Source organism: Bradysia coprophila, unplaced genomic scaffold, assembly GCF_014529535.1.
Source record: "Bradysia coprophila strain Holo2 unplaced genomic scaffold, BU_Bcop_v1 contig_138, whole genome shotgun sequence".
Lineage (NCBI taxonomy): Eukaryota > Metazoa > Arthropoda > Insecta > Diptera > Sciaridae > Bradysia > Bradysia coprophila.
Window position 1 is genome coordinate 10,446,157 of NW_023503409.1, and position 17,743 is coordinate 10,463,899.

Genomic DNA, 17,743 nt, shown 5'->3' on the forward strand with positions numbered 1-17,743 from the left:
AGAAAAAATAATTTAATAAAAAAAAGGTTAGAGATAAAAAGTAAAAACAAAAGTTAAAAAAAAAATTGTGGAAGCAAATAAGAATCTAGATATTATGTAGTCGAAATTATGAAAATCATCATTATAAGAGCAGATTGTATGAGAATTAAACACAAAACGTGCATGATAAAAACAAAAACAAAAAAAAACAATGAAAACACACAAAAAAAAAATCTTATAAAAAAACAGTTGTAATTGTAATAAGGGAACTTGTAAATAAATACTCTAATTACAGTGTACTCGAGTTGTGTTTCTCTTTACTTCCCATCGAGGGATTTTTGATTTTTCACTTCAATGATCTATTGAAATTGAGATATAGACGGATATAGACTCAATAAACCAATTTATTCAACGTATACTACATGTCTGAAACATAAATAGTTTCACAAATTGTGTATTTACTGAGCGTCATAGACCTGAAAATCACAACCCATCTAGAGGTGTGCGCCGGTCAAAAATTCTCGGCGGCGGCTAGTTGAGTGTAGAGGTGTCGGCGGCGGCGCGCTGAAAACGATATTTCTCGGCGGCTCGGCTCAGCCGCGCCGCGCCGATATATTTTGAATAATTTGAAAAAAAAAACTAAAAATTCATAGAATAGTCAATTGACTAATTTTGTGGATCGCCCCAGAACTTTAAAAAGTTTAGTTTAATTTACAATCCAATCAACGTTATTCATTCCACATACGATTTACACGTTATAATACATACGTAAATGTCATAAAGTTGGAAATGCATGTGGAATGAATAGCGCCGTTTGGATTGTAATAGTTACTTCTTATAATTCCGAGACTGTCCTATGACTAGTGACTCACTAGCGAGTAAAAAAAACTCTTCTTGAAATGCAAGGTGAGGTAAGACTCGACTAAAATTTCTTTTTAAAAAATAAAAATTCAACACAAGATATTTGTAATATGACATTAAGGCAGATTGCGATTTTTATTTAATTTAATTTAATTTAGTTTTAAGTTGACGTAAAACGAGAAAATTATAAGGAATTTTTCCATACAAATTGTATTGTCAATCGACTTATAAATCGAATGTTTTACGTCAAATTATAAAAATAAGTAAAAATCGCAATTTTCTTATCATTCCACGCGCTTTCTCAGAAGGAAGTTTACGTTAAACATACATGATGTTTTACAGCACTCATCGAACCGTTTTATATCGATGAAATATTCCATATACCTAAACAATAATAGAAATTATGCTTTTAAAAGACATTACGTGTTAAGATTTGCGATTGCTTCCATTCAATGAAACGCTAAGCTCCATCGGAGAAATTGAAAATCGTGATATTTAGTTGAATGAGGCCCTAAACTTATTTTGTTGTCCAGCCGATGAAAACAGTTGGCGGCTGGCGGCGGCTGATGTCATATTTTAGTATCGGCGGCGGCGCTCGGCTGAGTACCTCCAGCCGGCGGCGCGCCGGCTGAACTCGGCGGCGCACACCTCTAAACCCATCCACCCGAAATTTGGGTCCCAAATCCGTAATCAGTCAAAAATCTCTGAAATCCTTTTGTCATCCATCTGACATCATCGAATAAAGACAAAAATACTAAAAACATCAGACCAGTCGTATGGCATTGCTGAGATTCACGTGTAATTTATGCTTGCAGCGTGAAAGCAATTAAGAGAGTGAGTTTAGCAGCATTCAACGAATGCACCAATTTCAGTGATTTTTACTCGAAATACACGGAAACTAGTTGCATTGGATAAGACTGATAATTATAATTGAAGGGTTATTTCGTGAGAAGATAACAAATGAATAGTTAAATGCATAAGTAGCGAATTATAAGAAAAATGAAATTTCAAAAAAAAAACTTCTACTAACATCGACAGCCTATTTGAAACCAATGAAAGTAGATAAGTAGGTATGGCCAGTCCATACAAGTCGGAGCACATACGGATTTGCATGTGGCGCCACTAGAAATGAGTTCGTTTGGGGTGGCGCCATGCAAATCCGTATTTGCTCCGGCTAGAACAAAATTTGAACGTTTGGCCAAACCTATCTATTTACTTTCATTGTTTGAAACTGAGCTAAATCAATGAAATTTCATTTTTCTTATACTTCGTTAATATGAGGTGTTTCGTTTCCCTATTTAACTAATTCATAACAAGAATGTCTGTATAGGTACTGTCTACAGCCAAACGGAACAGTTATGAAAAATTTATAAATAATGTACAATGTTCACATAAAAGAACATATTTTACATGCTTATGAACAGATAGAAATCAGTGGATGACCGATTCGCTCTCATTTCTGCCTCACAGCAAAACTGAACATATTTGTAAATCCATATCACGCAGTTATCAAAAGTGAACGAACTGCGAGAAATTCAAAAATGTCATTCCACTGTCAATATACCCACAAGAGTGGTGTTTCAGTTCAGTGAGGTCTTCAGAGCTATAAGTTGAAAAATAAGACGATGAACGCGTTGAACTGAGACTATCTTTCGTTTCGCATTTTTTATAAACAATCAATTAAAACAGATAATGTTGACAATTAACGCATAAATGACTCATTTAAATTCAATTTGACCGTTACGTTTACAGTGAATTAAGTAAGGCTTAAACAGTGGTGTCCAATAGGTTTACGTTTTTTTAAAAAAAGAAGAAAACTACCCGAGACCAAGAGTGGCGGTAGAATAGATATAATTTATTGAAACCGAATCAAGTTTCGTTACAACAATTTATTGTTTTTTTATTGTAAATAAAATGTCTTCCTCGGACCTAATCAATTGGCTGGTTGTAATAGTTTCGGTAAACATTTGCAGCACACTATCGCAACAAGTAAGTAGACGGGAAAAGTAAATCGCCAACATATGTTAACAAGAGTTCCACTGTTTTTTCTGGCGATTTTCAGTTATCGATTTTCTTGTTCGTAATATGATAACAGGTGGCATGCGTTTTTGTCGTTGTTTTGTTTGTTTACTCCAGTTAATGTAAACATTTCGACTATAATAAATTCGTCGCCACGTATCCGCAGATCGAACAAATTTTTTTTGTTGTAATTTTGCCTATCTGTCTGACTGGTCTGCATGCCAATGTCATGTACTTTGGTTACATTGAGATCTGTCGACCATGATATTCTTTGCTAATTCTTTGCTCAGAATAATTGGATATGTCACAGACTACTGAATCGAATCAGGTATACGTTCGATTCCGACCATAAAATTTTCGAATTCACTTCGATAGAAGATAGGCAAAAATGATGTCACGTTCAACGAGCAAAAAATTGAAAAATCGAAACACTTTGCCAAAGCGGACCAGTCAAATATACGACAAAGAAAAATCTCTTATCATTCGAAAAATGTATTTGAAAATGCCGTTTCAAGGCGATACCGACAATTCCGAAACATTTTCATAAAGAAGTTCACTTCAGCCTTCCTTTCTGTGTGTGTGACAAAATTATTTTAATTACCAGTAATGATGATATGCAAATGAATTTTCGACAGGTGAAATTGTACTCATATTGCCACTTGTCATGTAATGCCATACAATCCCATTAACACATTGGGTAATTAGCAATTATGACATCCGGAGTGTGTCGGAAATGTAACGAGCTGTATGACTTCCCAGCACAGAGCTTACACATATCAAATAGTCAGTCAATTGATATCTGCAATCAATTACCGATTTACTCGAGTGCCGTTATCTCATAACACTTACTGATAGCCTACAAGTACCTAACTGTTAATAATAGAATCAAATTAACGTTAACATCATTTGAAGTGAATTTATTCTGATAAAAATTGTGAGAAGAAAGTTTGGCTTGCATAAACAACTGTAGCATCCCTTGAAACTACGGTACAGAGCTGTTTATCAGAACTAATTGTTGACTTCCTTTATAGGTGACAAGCGTATCACGATAGAATCATTAAATCTGCTACTTCCTTTGTTGAACGTATCACATAGTGTTTGCCACAAAATCTCTTACTGCATTGGTATCAACTTATATTGAAACACACTGACCAGAGCTTATCCTTTATTTTTGTCTTAGTCGTTACTAACAATAGGCTATCCGTTTCTTAGACCATGTCTCTTAAGTCCAAGCATGTACCTATTGCGGTCTGAATTCGTTTCGCTAACGAGAAACTGTGAATTGATTCCTTTTTTGCAGATATACAATCCAACAAATGATCTTCCCGTTCGATATCTGCCTACAAATGACGAAGAATTGTCTAGGTTTGACCCGAAAATTCTGGACATGGGAGATCGTAAGCAATGGCGTAATTTACCACAGTCACAGCCCATTGATGTGAAACAAGAAATAGAAAAATTGAATACAAGTAAGCAACGCACATTTCGTTCGATAGCTTTTTCTTCGCTTCCATCACATTTGTGTAGTGCGAATTAAGTAATACATTAAGTAGTGACGGCTTACGCAATAGGGCGTATCGAATTTTGAGAATTTTAAGGGTCGCGATAGCCTGTGTGCGGAAAACGTAGATCATTGAAAACTAAGTCCAGGCATATGGTTGATGGATCCGAAGGTGCCCGGGAAGAAGTCCCACCGGACGACTTTAACTTTCAAATGGTCATAACTCAGAAAGTTGAGAGTATTTTTGAAAACAATGTTCTAGCAGGATGTAGAGCGTTAAAAACTCTACAAAACTGCCAAAGAAACCGATGGTCCAAAAGGTGTGTCTGTCGAGGTTTTCTAACATCGAAAGTTCGACATTTTGGTTTTTGACTTTTATTTCCTGAGAGACAAATTATTAAGTTTAGCTTTTGGCATGAGGTTGTAGAGGAGGTCGAGTACTACCAGTACACTAGGCATTGTCCCGGTCGGCGATCCATCCGAAAGTGGTTTCGGATGGATCGCCGACCGGGACAATGCCTAGTGTACTGGTAGTACTCGACCTCCTCTACAACCTCATGCCAAAAGCTAAACTTAATAATTTGTCTCTCAGGAAATAAAAGTCAAAAACCAAAATGTCGAACTTTCGATGTTAGAAAACCTCGACAGACACACCTTTTGGACCATCGGTTTCTTTGGCAGTTTTGTAGAGTTTTTAACGCTCTACATCCTGCTAGAACATTGTTTTCAGAAATACTCTCAACTTTCTGAGTTATGACCATTTGAAAGTTAAAGTCGTCCGGGGGGACTTCTTCCCGGGCACCTTCGGATCCATCAACCATATGCCTTATGGAATTAGTTTTCAATGATCTACGTTTTCCGCACACAGGCTATCGCGGCCCTTAAAATTCTCAAAATTCAATACGCCCTATTACGCAGAGATTTCATTGACCTCTGTCATAATGGTTCACCTTCTCGCAGCACATTTGTTACAAAGTACGTGGCCAACGCCATCCAGAAAACTCGGGACTGTCAGTCAGGTTAGCTTCGATTTAAGCGGAAACGTTGTGGTATTTCACCGTGGTGATAACGTTTGGAATTCAGAAACGTTTAGCATTAGGAATGAGTATCAAGGAGAACGAGTTCCTATCAAAGATAATACATTGATTGCGTTCAATAGGACAACGGGCAGTGTTGTCTACGAATACGGGAAGGATTTGTACGTGTAGTCGGTTGCTTCATTTGCTAAATTTTGTTATTTCATTCATTTCGTTGTTTGCTAGATTTTACATGCCACACGGCCTAACAATCGATCATGAAGGAAATGTATGGGTCACTGATGTCGCTTTACATCAGGTGATGAAATTTAACGCCAAGGGAGACATGAAGACTCCTGAAATAACGCTTGGCATGGCGTTCAAGCCAGGCCCCAGTAAATCTCAATTTTGCAAACCGACTGCAGTCGCTGTTTTACCGGACGGGCAATTTTTCGTATCGGACGGGTACTGCAATTCACGGATCCTCAAATATTCGAAAGAAGGAAAACTTCTGTTCAATTGGGGACAGAATTCGTTTCAAGGGCAAGCGTTCGATGTAGCTCCGGAAAACTATTTCGCCATACCTCATGCGCTGGCATTAGTTCCCGAAATGGATTTACTGTGTGTGGCCGATCGGGAAAATGGTCGTGTTCAATGCTTTTACACGTTGAACGGTACATTCCATTCGCAGTATCATAGTCCGATAATTGGAGATCGACTGTTTAGCGTAGCCTATGCGCCCATCCAAGGCGGACAACTGTTTGTGGTGAATGGACCAACACTGTCGCTAAAGCCTGAACATTATAACGAAGTTCGGGGCTACGTGATTGACATGAAAACCAAAAATGTGGTGGGAAAAACAGACCAACAATTTTCGAATCCTCATGACATCATAGTGTCCGCGGATGGAATGGAGGTAAATGTTATTTTGGATGATGTGTCTACTGATTCACTGGAACTGTTTGAACCAATTTACAGGTTTATGTGGCTGAACTGAACCCAACCAAGGCGTACAAGTTTTTAAGCGTCAACTATCAGCCAGTCAATCAAAGTTCGCTGAATGCGAAGCCTGTGACGCTAGGTAGTGGTACATTCATAACATTGACCGTTGAAATCAATAAAGTTTTGTCCTCCTTACACTCACACAGACGATCCGATGGTAATATCGGATAGCACACGCAATTTACAGAAAGCTGAGCCCGGCGCTACAGCCCTATTGGTTATATCATTAGTTGTCGTTTTCGCCCTTCTAACCATTGGCATTGCACTGCTGATATCACGCAGACGTAAGCGAGGTAAAATTTTGAATCCCGAATTTGAATACAGTAAATTGATGTCAATTGTTAATGGCTGTGATGAATAGGCACCGAGTCACAATTGTTAAAGTGTGAGTGGTCTGAATCGTATCGTAATGAAATGTAACTGAGCTTGGATTGTGACACATTCACGTAATTCCCGCGATGCACAATATTCATGTCGTAAAACCATTGTACCATTTCCATTATTGCCGACCGCGAACGGATGATGTAAAATAAGAACTTTTGTTGAAACGTATCGCTGAGCTGGCAGTGAGCACACGAAGCCCTTTTTTTACAATTTGCATGCAACGAATCGCAAATGAGCATCAGACCGTTGTGTCCTATTTATTTTTGTACTTTTAATTTAGACATTAGAAACTGTAAAGATCTTGGTGAAATGGAATCATGCCAACCATCTTGTCCTTCATTGCTCAACAATTTATATTTAACCTTAACGCGAGTGGGTAAATGGCGGCGAAACGATTGCTTGCAGTTTGTTGTTGTTAATTCACCATAGGATGTAATCATTTATCGATTACGACTTCAGGAATAAACGATAAGGTCCGACTAATGCGATTTTATGTAGTAAAAACCGTGTTAAAAACAAATGAAGTAAAAGATTTTAAATCAAAATCTATTGAAAATACTTTGATCAAATGAAGTAATAGATCTGATTGTAAAAGTGCTGGTATGCTCGTCGCCTGTGAAAGGCTAATACGGTTTGTACTTAAAAAGCCATAAGGCTAGAAGGATTTGAGACAAAATCTTTTTCTTCACAATCGCGTATTCAAGTTTTTTGTTGAAATTCAAAATATTTTTTTTTTGGAACGAAATTGTGTTTGTTATCAATCGTTTTGCTTGCCAATCATGAAAACCATTTTAAGAAGGCATCTATCTCATTTTATTACATTTTCCCATCACCAATCACCACCGTCACTCCGAGCAACAGAAATTGTGAGCTTCAAATAGATTTGACTGGTGATGCGAAAATGAATTTATTTTTTAGATTTTATTATTATTTTTCGCCGAATTTTTTTATTTTTAAGTGTTTTTATGTTCGCAATAAATTTACTTTTGTCCATACAATTTTTTGGTTTTTCTTTTGTTTGTTTGATTTTTCATCCATCTACCATCATCGAATAAAAGAGGCGAAAATATTAAACACGGCAGACGGGTCATGCGTCAGTCTGGCTGAGATTCAGCTGTAATTTGTGCTTGTGGTGTGAAAGCAATTAAGAGAGTGAATTTCTTGGATGCATTTGGAGTTCGAACAATGCACCGATTTTAGTCATTTTTACTGATACTATAGTTGCATTGGATATGACTGACAATAATAACTGAAAGGTTATTTCGTAAGAAGATACGTGTATGTCAACATTAGCGAATTATAAGAAAAATGAATTTTCATTGACTTAGTTCCATTAAAGAAAAACATTAGAGTAATTATATGGTATATGGTATGGTTAGTCTAAGAGAAAAACTTCTACATCGTCAGCCTATTTGAAACGGAGCTGAATCAGTGAAATCTCATTTTTCATATAATTCACCAATATGTCGTGTCATGTTTCCTCATTTAACTAATTTATGATAAGAATGTCTACATTTTTGCTAAATCGTTTCTTCAATTTTCACATATTTTACATTGAATACTGTTTGTTACTTTCCCCCTATTTGTGAATAAGGACATACAATCTACGTTACACACAAATTGGGAGTTAATGTTCATCTTAATCTGGCGATTCTTTTCCACTCGCAAAATGGTTCTTATATCGCAGAGCCAATAGTTATTTGTGTATCTGTTTTGGACGATTGATTTTAGGCAATTGGACGAGTTTTAGCTTGAACGAAATGAGTGCCTTTTAGATGCGAAAGTGCCTAAAATCAATCGTCCAAAATGTCCAAAACAGATAATCAAAAAAAATTGTCCGAAAACCAGAGAAAAATCTCAAAACTACCTCATTTTTGGCACCGACACACGAAATAGTGGGCTTACATATCTGTCACTTTCTGCCCGTGGGTTTACATTTTTTTCCTTTCGTCCCGCAGTAGGAAGCATATAATAGTTATTTTCATGTGTCGGGGCCGAAAATGAGGGAGTTTCGAGATTTTTCTCTGGTTTTCGACCCTTACATGAATTTTTTTTTGAGTATCTGTTTTGGACGATTGATTTTAGGCACTTTCGCGAGTTGTAGCCCGAACGAAGTGAGTCCAATCGTCCAAAACCGATACACAAATAAATATTCTATTTGTCATTCACAGTCAATGTGTTGGTGCAATACTCTCTCTAGCAAACAGACTCTCAGCTCTCTGCGTCAAATTCACACCTTATTTCTTTGTGTTGCAAACGAATTGGACATCACGACTAGTTTTCTTCAGCACTTTCTTCCACAAATAAAGTCAGACTCATTTTATTACAAATCAGTTTTTTTTATTACACGAGAAGATTTTTAGAGTCTTTAAAATGATTAGTTTTGAACTAATTCGCCCACAACGATCAATTGATGATAGAAGACATTTTAAGACTACGTCAATATCACACACTGAAATTTTGCAAAGAAAATCTTAGCTCTTCTAGAACACTTTGACAATAATTAATTAATTAATAATTAAAGAAAATTTTCAGATCGAAATGCTAATGTTAATAACAGCCAATCAATGTTCTCCTTATGACAACATTACAATAATGTACTACTAGTGCATGCGCGTTCAATATGACAAATAGATCCACATAAACTTATAAGTTTAATCGACCAATTGTACAAAACTTTATTTTACCTGGAAAACATACTAATTCCAGGGGTGTCGTTATCTAATATGCAGAACAAACACCAAAACAAACAGAGCATAATTACTCTTCCCTTTTTCCATGGATCGCGTGAAGCGAAAGTGGAGATAAAATGCTGTTTAGACCTCCGGATACAGTGGCGGTCAGAGGTTAGCGTGGTCTAACCATCTTCAGTCTGTTCCCCCCTGCAGATTGACACAATTGGTCGTGTATTACCCCAAATTTAGTGGCTTGAAATAAAAAGTATTTTCCCAAAATTGCAAAATACAAAATGTTTTCTTACCATCATCGCTAGGCTCCTATGCCATGAAAACGAAATCTCGCAGCTTTATGCGTTGCCAGTAATTTTCGACAGTGTCTGCAGGTTCGACTAAGTGATTTTTATTTTATTTTTCCTGTTGTAAATAAGGCAACATCTTTTGTCTCGGGATTCTTTGTTGTTGAGAAAATTCCATAAACCGGCATATTTCATCAAAACGAAGAGAAATTTGAATCATTTCCCTTTCCATAATCTTTCTTTATAGGTTGTCTACCATTCGACAATCGGAACAGACGACACGCATGGGATTTTCCAACGGTTAAAACCGATGCATTCAAATTGGGCAATTTATTGGATCGGAAACGAGGATTCGAGAAATTGAATCAAGAAGCCAGCGATGAAGAGCAGCCCAATGCATCCACAAATATGCTCGCTTAAAGTGAGACATCGTCAATTTCAGTATTAACATCAGAGCAAGAAAAAAATTCAAATTTTAACTTTCAAACAACATAAAATAGAGAAATGAGATTTTTGTTAAATATTTGCATCCAGACAACATAATAGAGACTGACGACGGTTCAGAGTGAGTGGACCGTCGAAGAACCAAGTAATTTCTTAATGATTTTTTGTAAATTAATTTAAAAAGATGGAAATTAAATCAATTTAACATTAGACGTATGAAGACTTCATTGTAGATAGACACCAAAGATTAAATACAAACATATTGAATAAAAAGACAAAAAAATAAAGAAAATAAATTAGTTCTTGAACAACGGTCTAAAACCCAAATTTTGAAGTTTGAGTGACCTTAGGACGTTATCAAAAATCGATGGAAAAATTCCATAACTTTGGTGGAAGGGTAAGTACGTAACCAGTGAGCTATTCCGTCTGTTATGAATGTTCGGCTTGAGATTTCTATAAAAGCTACGATTCATAATACCGAGAATGGAATGTTGCGTTCGACCTTGTTCTAAAAATTCCTGAAATAAAATTTTGAATTTTGTAATGCTCAAAACAAACGAGACATTGAAAACGTGTTTTGGTCCTATTTTCAATGACGAAATTTTCGAAACTGTCAAATGAAGTTAGAACTTTTTCAATTCAAAATGTCGACTGCTGCATCTGTCAATGAAAAGTAGGATCAAAACACGTTTTCAATTCCTCGTTTGTTTTGAGCATAAGAATTTTTTTTTGTTTTTAAGAATACAATTCCAAAAAGGGACTTTGTATCTATCAGTTAAGAACCGCAATCATTCCAATTCGCCTAGTCGGTTCGCCTGTAGAGGCGCCACATTTTTTTATAGTACTTCAATCTCACTGGACTATTTTTTTGTGTAACAACTTCACATTCCCATGAAATGTCACAGCAGTGAAGTTTGTTCACATGAAAATAAGCGCAGTGACAGCAGTTTTTTTATGAAGAAAAGTACTATATTGTACTAGATTTTACCCCTAGTTTGTAAACTCCATTCTCCTATACAGTGTTAAAAGAGAGTCGAAATTTTGACATATCAACCATCGAGGTCAGTTAAATTAACTGGTTTTTCCCCTGTTTTTACACTCCTTTAACACTGTATACAAAACGATAAAAGTTGATTGCACCGCTCCTTACACAAATATTAAAATTTGAATTTTCCAACCATTATGATCTTTTGGATAAAGCTTTTTTACATTATAGGAAGTGAACGAGCTTTGACATACTAACTGTCATGTGTTAACTTTTCAACCAGAGTATGAACCGTATGAACGTCCGAATGTGAATGAAGTGAATAATAATAAACAATCAAGTGAAAGAAAACAAGTAAACACATTTCAGTAAGCTCTGTGATAAAAATTTACTCGAATAACAAAGACGAGACGATTGAACGGAAAGGTTAAAAGTGTATCAATGTTGAGACAAGCAAGATTTTGTGCAAATCACACTCCGTTATAATTTCATGTTAAATGTGAAAGTGTCTTCGGACAATCAGTTAATTGATATAAACATTACAGCAGAGTGAAAGCTGCGTTTTAAACATTTCATTTCTTTATACAAAAGAAAAGCTTCAATGCAACTGTATAGTACATAGTACATTGAGAGAATTCCGTTCATAGTACGGTTTTGTAAGTCCAAATCTCGTTTTCATTATCTATTTGTCGTGAGTGTTATCAGTTATTTTCGTGCTGAAAAGATTTGAAAAAAAAGCGAAACTGATTTATGGACATTCGAACTGATGGTTTTTGTTTTTGAATAAACAGTGATATGGATTTGTATGTGAACATTAACCAGCGATCCATTTAAATTCAGATTCACCTCTTCAGTGCTATCTACTTCTTTCGTTAATAAGATAATTTGTGTTACATAAACAACAATTCAACAATTAAACTCGCTGTGTCTTTGTTCCATTTTGTGCCTTTTCATACACAACAAGAAAAACCGTGTTTCATTAATCAGTATTGTCGGTACCGTCAGATTGCACGTATTGTAATTTTTACATTATTTACTTACATTTAAACGTTACATTCAGTGTCGTGAGTTTAATACATTCTTCGAATTCAAATTAATTTTTCCAATTAACAATGCCAATCGAACTGAAGGGGGAAATTAATCCCGATTTGAATAATGAAAGAAAAAAGTGTGTCTTCGAAGCCGAAGAAATGGCCCGTTGGTGGTACGGCGGAGAACAGAAATTAGCCGAAAAACGACAACGAGGTGAATGACAAAGCCATATTTAACCTACCAGACTAGTTTTGATTTAACACAAAAAAAAAATGTGAATTCATAGCAATGAGGCACACGTTCGCCTGCATTTTTCTATTACATTTCGAATTTTACGATGGAAACCAATTACAATTGAATGAATACCTGTGTGTCAATGTGCAAAGTTCATTTGTAGATTTCCGTTGAATTACGCAAAATCTTGTGAGCATAAGAAATAACAGAGAAACTGGTTTTTTGTTAGCAGTCTGTGCTAAAGTGCTCATAAAGATTTGCTTTGATAATTATTGTTATATTATGTTCGGACTTCAATAAATTGCTCATTTAAAATTCGAAAACAAGTATCGCAATTTCTGTGTTAGAAAAATGATGCAAAGCCTTTTGATCGTATTATGTACGTCCATGCAATGATTAACTTTTCAAGGACATCAAATCAGTTCCCATCTTTTGGTCTATCAACAGATTTTGTACTTGTGCCGTCGATAATGGTTTTATACGCAGAAGGTTAACATAATCCAGTTTACAAGTCAACGAAACCTAGTGATTTCGGTGTATAATATCATGTAATTGGTCTCCGTTTCTGCTTCTAATTAGTTCTGAAAATTATTCTTTTGAAACTAGTCTCAATAATTAGGTTGACGTTTTCCCACTGTTAACGTGAATTACAACTTCATTGAACGGCGTGAGGGCTTTATTTTTAATTTGTTACATTTTCCTAAAAATTACCAAAAATGTCCTAAGTCCTAAAAGGCCTAATAGGCTAAACTTTGCTGAAAACTGTTTAATTTTAGAAATTTTTAGGATTTTTTTTTTCAAAAATAGATCTTGCTTTATAAGCTTTATAATTAGCGTAGTATCTGGCGATAAGATAGTAGAATGTAAGACCATACCTCAACTCATATTTTGCACTCTCTCGTACTTGCACAGATAGTACAAAAACTTGTTGCTTTAAACAAGACAAAATTTGATATTTTTCCCAGCAACTAATGTTGAAACAGATGGGTTCCACCAGTACATTATATGCTTTAGCACTCATTCGTCACATACGTGTACATGTGAGGTGTGAATAAATGATAAGAACCAGCTGCTGTGAACAGTATCTGTGTATACCTTTCGTGTCACTGAATTTTTTTCTTCTATCTTCATGAAAATGAATATTTCGTAGATGCGCTCCGATAAATCGACCAAAACAACTCATGATCTCACATCTGATTAACCAATGGATTCTTATTAGCTTCGGTGCATTATTCTTGCGGGTTAAAAACTTCATAGTCCCCTGCCTGACTCACGAGCAAGTGTAACATTTGGTTCAAATTTGAATCGAACATTCATTTTATCTTATCGCCAAATATTATTCCTTGATCTTTGAGCTATCAACCAAAAAACTGTTGAACTTTACACGAAATAAGCTGACGAAAATAAATATTTAAGCGTGTACGTACGTACTACAGTACACGCAAAACGATAACACAGATTAGGACATCATGAAAATTATCTCGAATGTTTTCCGTGCATTATTCGAATTTTGTTTTCAGAATCACTGTTTTTGGACGATCCCGATTTGCAAGATGACATACCGACCTCGTATTTATCGCACAAGGAACTGTACGAACAGAGTGTGGCCAAAGCTTGCAAAGTATTCAAGAAAATCCGTGCTCTTCAAGATGAGGGGAAAGGAGGTGTTGATAATTTCATGTAAGGCCCGACTCCGCACCATTTGTCGATCACTGTATGGATCTTATTGAGAAAATGTCTTTGTAAGTAAAACCTATTACAGGGCGATATTAGGTGGAATGTTGGGCAGCGGAGTACTGAAAGAAGGCAATCCAATGGCTGTTCATTTTGTTATGTTTCTGCCGACCATTCTCGGTCAAGGAACAACGGAACAGCAAGTGGAATGGCTAGGACGTGCGTGGAGCATGGACATCTTAGGCACTTATGCACAGACCGAATTGGGTCATGGGACCTTCATTCGAGGCTTGGAAACTAAGGCAACGTATGATCCGACGACCGAAGAATTCATTCTACATAGTCCAACAATTACGTCGTATAAATGGTGGCCTGGTGGACGTAAGTGCCTGCTGTTTGCTAAGTTTAAGAGTCGAATTGATTCGATTTAATGCCATTACAGTGGGACATACGTCGAACTATGCCGTTGTTGTGGCACAATTGTACACAAAGGGCCAATGTCACGGAATTCATCCATTCATTGTTCAATTGAGGGATGAAGAAACATGGGCACCAATGAAAGGTAAAATCAAATTTGTCTCGGTGCGATGTCTTTGCTCACCCAGTACTCTGGACAGGTGTGGAGATCGGTGAAATTGGGCCCAAACTTGGCATGAAAGGTGTAAACAATGGCTTCCTAGGTTTTGATAATGTCCGTGTACCGCGCAAGAATATGCTGATGAAAAATGCGCAGGTATTGCCGGATGGTACATACAAGAAGGCGCCATCATCGGTTCTAACCTACGGTACAATGATGTTTGTTCGAGTCGTTATCATTCGTGATATGGCAAACTATCTGTCCAAAGCCGTCACCATTGTTACAAGATATTCAGCTGTTCGGTGAGTGCAGTCCGTGTTTATCGCAATGTTTTGGATTTGAATTCATTTTTTTGGTCCATTGAACAGCCGACAAAGTCCAATTGATCCGGCGAAGAAAGAGGTGCAGGTTATCGATCATGTCACACAGCAATACAAAGTGTTCCCGAACATCGCGAAAGTTGTGATTTTCCAATTGACGGCGGACTACATTTGGAATCTGTACAATCAAGTGACGTCTGAGCTGGACAAAGGACAACTGGAAAGACTTCCCGAGGTACAATTTTCGTTCCCCATTTTTTTTTGTCCGCTGAACTCAGCAAGAGTAGCGCCTCCCTCTTTACACAAATTGTAAAACGGTCGTCTTTTTAGTTGCACGCCATTTCGTGCTGTTTGAAGGCTGTTATAACACAAGATGCTTCCAATGGAGTTGAACAGGTGACTTGGAGCAATTTAGTTTTACGGTTCAGTGAGCTAATGACAGTAAATTTCAGCTAAGAATGGCTTGTGGTGGTCATGGCTATATGGAGGCGAGTAACTTACCGTGCACATACGGCATGGTCACAGCTGCCTGTACATACGAAGGAGAAAATACAATTCTATTGCTGCAAACAGCTCGGTAATTATTTGCAGGACGTTTTTTCCACTGTAGCCCATCTCATTGACCGACTGAATTCGTTCCGATTGCAGCTATCTTATGAAATCGTGGAGTCAAGCAATTGTCGGCGATTCACTCGTTCCAACTGTCGAATATCTTCGTGAAGCCGTTAAAAAGCGCAGCAATGTGTGGGACTCATCAATGCCTGGTATAATCAGGGCTCTTCAACTCGTCGCTGCAAAGTAAGTTTTCCATCCGCCTTTCCATTCGATGACCATTCATTAATCGAGAAACATTTTCAGCAAAATTCGTTTGGCCTACGAACACGTCGAAAATCGGAAGAAACTCGGCCACAGCCACGAAGATGCTACCAACTTTTCGTCTATTGAGTTGGCTCAATCGGCCGATGCTCATTGTCGTGCGTTCATCGTTCAAACCGCTTACGAAATGACGAAAAATCTGGAATCAACGGTGTCCACAGCACTAGCCACGGTATTACGGCAATTAATTGAGTTGTATGCGGTCGAAACTTGTATGAAATCGATCGGTGACCTGATTAGGGTAAGATCTGCACACAAACGTCTAATATCGCCGAGTGGAAACTAATTTCATTTTCGAATAGTTCGCTGGCCTAACGGAAACTGGAGTGCAAGAGCTGCAACAACGTTTGGAAAATCTTCTAACTCAGATTCGTCCGAATGCCGTGGGTATTGTCGATGGATTTGACATTCCTGACAAAATTCTGTCATCGGCTTTGGGGGCGTACGATGGTAATGTTTACGAACGGCTGTACCTGGAAGCGAAGAAAAGTCCACTGAATCAGGATCCGATTCCGCGGGCATTCGATTTGTATATGAAACCGTTTATGCGATCGAATCTGTAAAGTCGAGCGTCGATGGCGGTCAATGGTGATAAAAATGTACTGTAAGTGCTTCTGGGGTGCTAGTCGTATTATTCATATTTTTTACTGGTTGGGATTCTGTGTGTACGATTTTGTAAAAACAAAAGACAAATCAAAATGTATTAGCTTCATCACTACGAACGAAAAGACAATAAAAAATAATTTATTTTTGTACAAAACAAAAGTCTCCGGTTTTGTTATTTGCCGGACAACCCACGCTATTTAGTAGACCGTAATAATACCGGTAGGATTCCGAAACCACTTTAAATTTTTTAATTCGTTTAACATTGAGCGGGATTGCGAAGTCTGACAAACAAAAAAATGTTGCAAGCGAAAGGTTGACTCCGATTTACCTCAACAGTTTCTGGTTCCCTTTATCAGCACAGGTCACATCGAGTTCTTCCAATTGTACCCACATTTCTGGCATAAAATTCGTCCGGATTGCGGTTTTTTCATCCGAGAAGTTGTTTCTATGCGTTACCATGCGTTTCTATGCGTTTTCATGTAAACTTTAAATGCGTTGCGCGACTCAGAAACAATTTTGTCAATTATGATGTTCTAGAGTCCGATAATGAGACGAAATCGACATTCCTCCGAAGGATCTGAACCAATTTTTAGCCCCGTACGAAGTACAAAGAGGCTTATAGGATTACGATGCCGTGTGTAATTGATGGAATTAGAAGCAGACGGTAAGGGCAAAGTATTTGCCTATGTTCATAGATGACGAATCCGTAATAAAAATTTTGTCTGTCCGTCTGTCCGTCTGTCCTTCTGTCCGTCTGTCCGTCACGTCCATATCTTGAGTAAATCAAATCCGATTTAAAAATTTTTTTTCCCTGAAAGATAGTCAAAATAGTGAGGCTAAGTTCGAAGATGGGCATATTTGGGTCGGCCCTTCGTGAGTTAGGGCCGCCTAAGTGCTTTAAGGTCTTTTGGGGATATTTACGGCAAAAAAAAACGTTGAAAGTGTAAATGAAACGTCAAAAGATAGGTAATGTCGATACCGATCCAGGACAAAAAAAGTTTATTAAAATCGGGTGAATGGCCCGTGAGTTAGGGCCCTAGAATTGAAAGGCTACCAGTGCCGCCTTTCACCTTTTGGGCGCCACGGGCACTTTAAAAAATAAATAAATTTTTGTTCTTGACGTTTTTTTTCGGGCGCCAGTTTTTTCAGTTTCTTTTTGGGCGCCAATATTTTTTTCCGGGCGCCACGGGCATTTGCCCAATTTGTCCATATGGAAAAGGAGGCACTGAAGGCTACTCGGCCCTAAGTGTATTTTGCAT

The 17,743-nt window shown here is 37.3% G+C and overlaps 2 protein-coding genes across 3 annotated transcripts; both read left to right on the forward strand.

Annotated features, from left to right (window-relative positions):
• The first annotated feature begins 2,398 nt into the window (after positions 1 to 2,398).
• On the forward strand, positions 2,399 to 10,475 carry LOC119074112 (peptidyl-alpha-hydroxyglycine alpha-amidating lyase 1). 2 transcript variants are annotated; one of them, XM_037180079.1, is made up of 7 exons: positions 2,399 to 2,829; positions 4,160 to 4,328; positions 5,321 to 5,558; positions 5,623 to 6,292; positions 6,355 to 6,457; positions 6,525 to 6,671; positions 6,740 to 7,082. In XM_037180079.1, exons 1-7 carry the CDS (start codon positions 2,755 to 2,757, stop codon positions 6,796 to 6,798), a joined length of 1,461 nt encoding a protein of 486 aa, XP_037035974.1. In that variant the 5' UTR covers positions 2,399 to 2,754; the 3' UTR covers positions 6,799 to 7,082. The 2 variants fall into 2 exon arrangements, with proteins under 2 accessions (XP_037035974.1, XP_037035973.1); XM_037180078.1 differs by lacking the exon at positions 6,740 to 7,082 and adding an exon at positions 9,984 to 10,475 and having other exon boundaries at positions 2,409 to 2,829.
• A 991-nt stretch (positions 10,476 to 11,466) lies between these two features.
• LOC119074113 (probable peroxisomal acyl-coenzyme A oxidase 1) lies at positions 11,467 to 16,643 on the forward strand. Its single transcript, XM_037180080.1, has 11 exons — positions 11,467 to 12,410; positions 13,952 to 14,111; positions 14,194 to 14,486; positions 14,548 to 14,667; positions 14,723 to 14,984; positions 15,051 to 15,237; positions 15,333 to 15,398; positions 15,455 to 15,579; positions 15,651 to 15,800; positions 15,861 to 16,119; positions 16,181 to 16,643. The coding sequence occupies exons 1-11, from the start codon at positions 12,278 to 12,280 to the stop codon at positions 16,439 to 16,441; spliced, it is 2,016 nt and encodes a 671-aa protein (XP_037035975.1). The 5' UTR covers positions 11,467 to 12,277; the 3' UTR covers positions 16,442 to 16,643.
• Positions 16,644 to 17,743: the final 1,100 nt, after the last annotated feature.

Bases quoted from the DNA above. Each gene is read 5' to 3' on its own strand.
- LOC119074113 (XM_037180080.1), top strand. From the start codon at position 12,278: ATGCCAATCGAACTGAAGGGGGAAATTAATCCCGATTTGAATAATGAA. The intron at 14,112-14,193 runs GTAAGGCCCGAC...AACCTATTACAG, and splicing joins GGAGGTGTTGATAATTTCAT to GGCGATATTAGGTGGAATGT. The intron at 15,399-15,454 runs GTGACTTGGAGC...AGTAAATTTCAG, and splicing joins CTTCCAATGGAGTTGAACAG to CTAAGAATGGCTTGTGGTGG.
- LOC119074112 (XM_037180078.1), top strand. From the start codon at position 2,755: ATGTCTTCCTCGGACCTAATCAATTGGCTGGTTGTAATAGTTTCGGTA. The intron at 6,458-6,524 runs GTAGTGGTACAT...ACACTCACACAG, and splicing joins TGCGAAGCCTGTGACGCTAG to ACGATCCGATGGTAATATCG. The intron at 6,672-9,983 runs GTAAAATTTTGA...CTTTCTTTATAG, and splicing joins ATCACGCAGACGTAAGCGAG to GTTGTCTACCATTCGACAAT.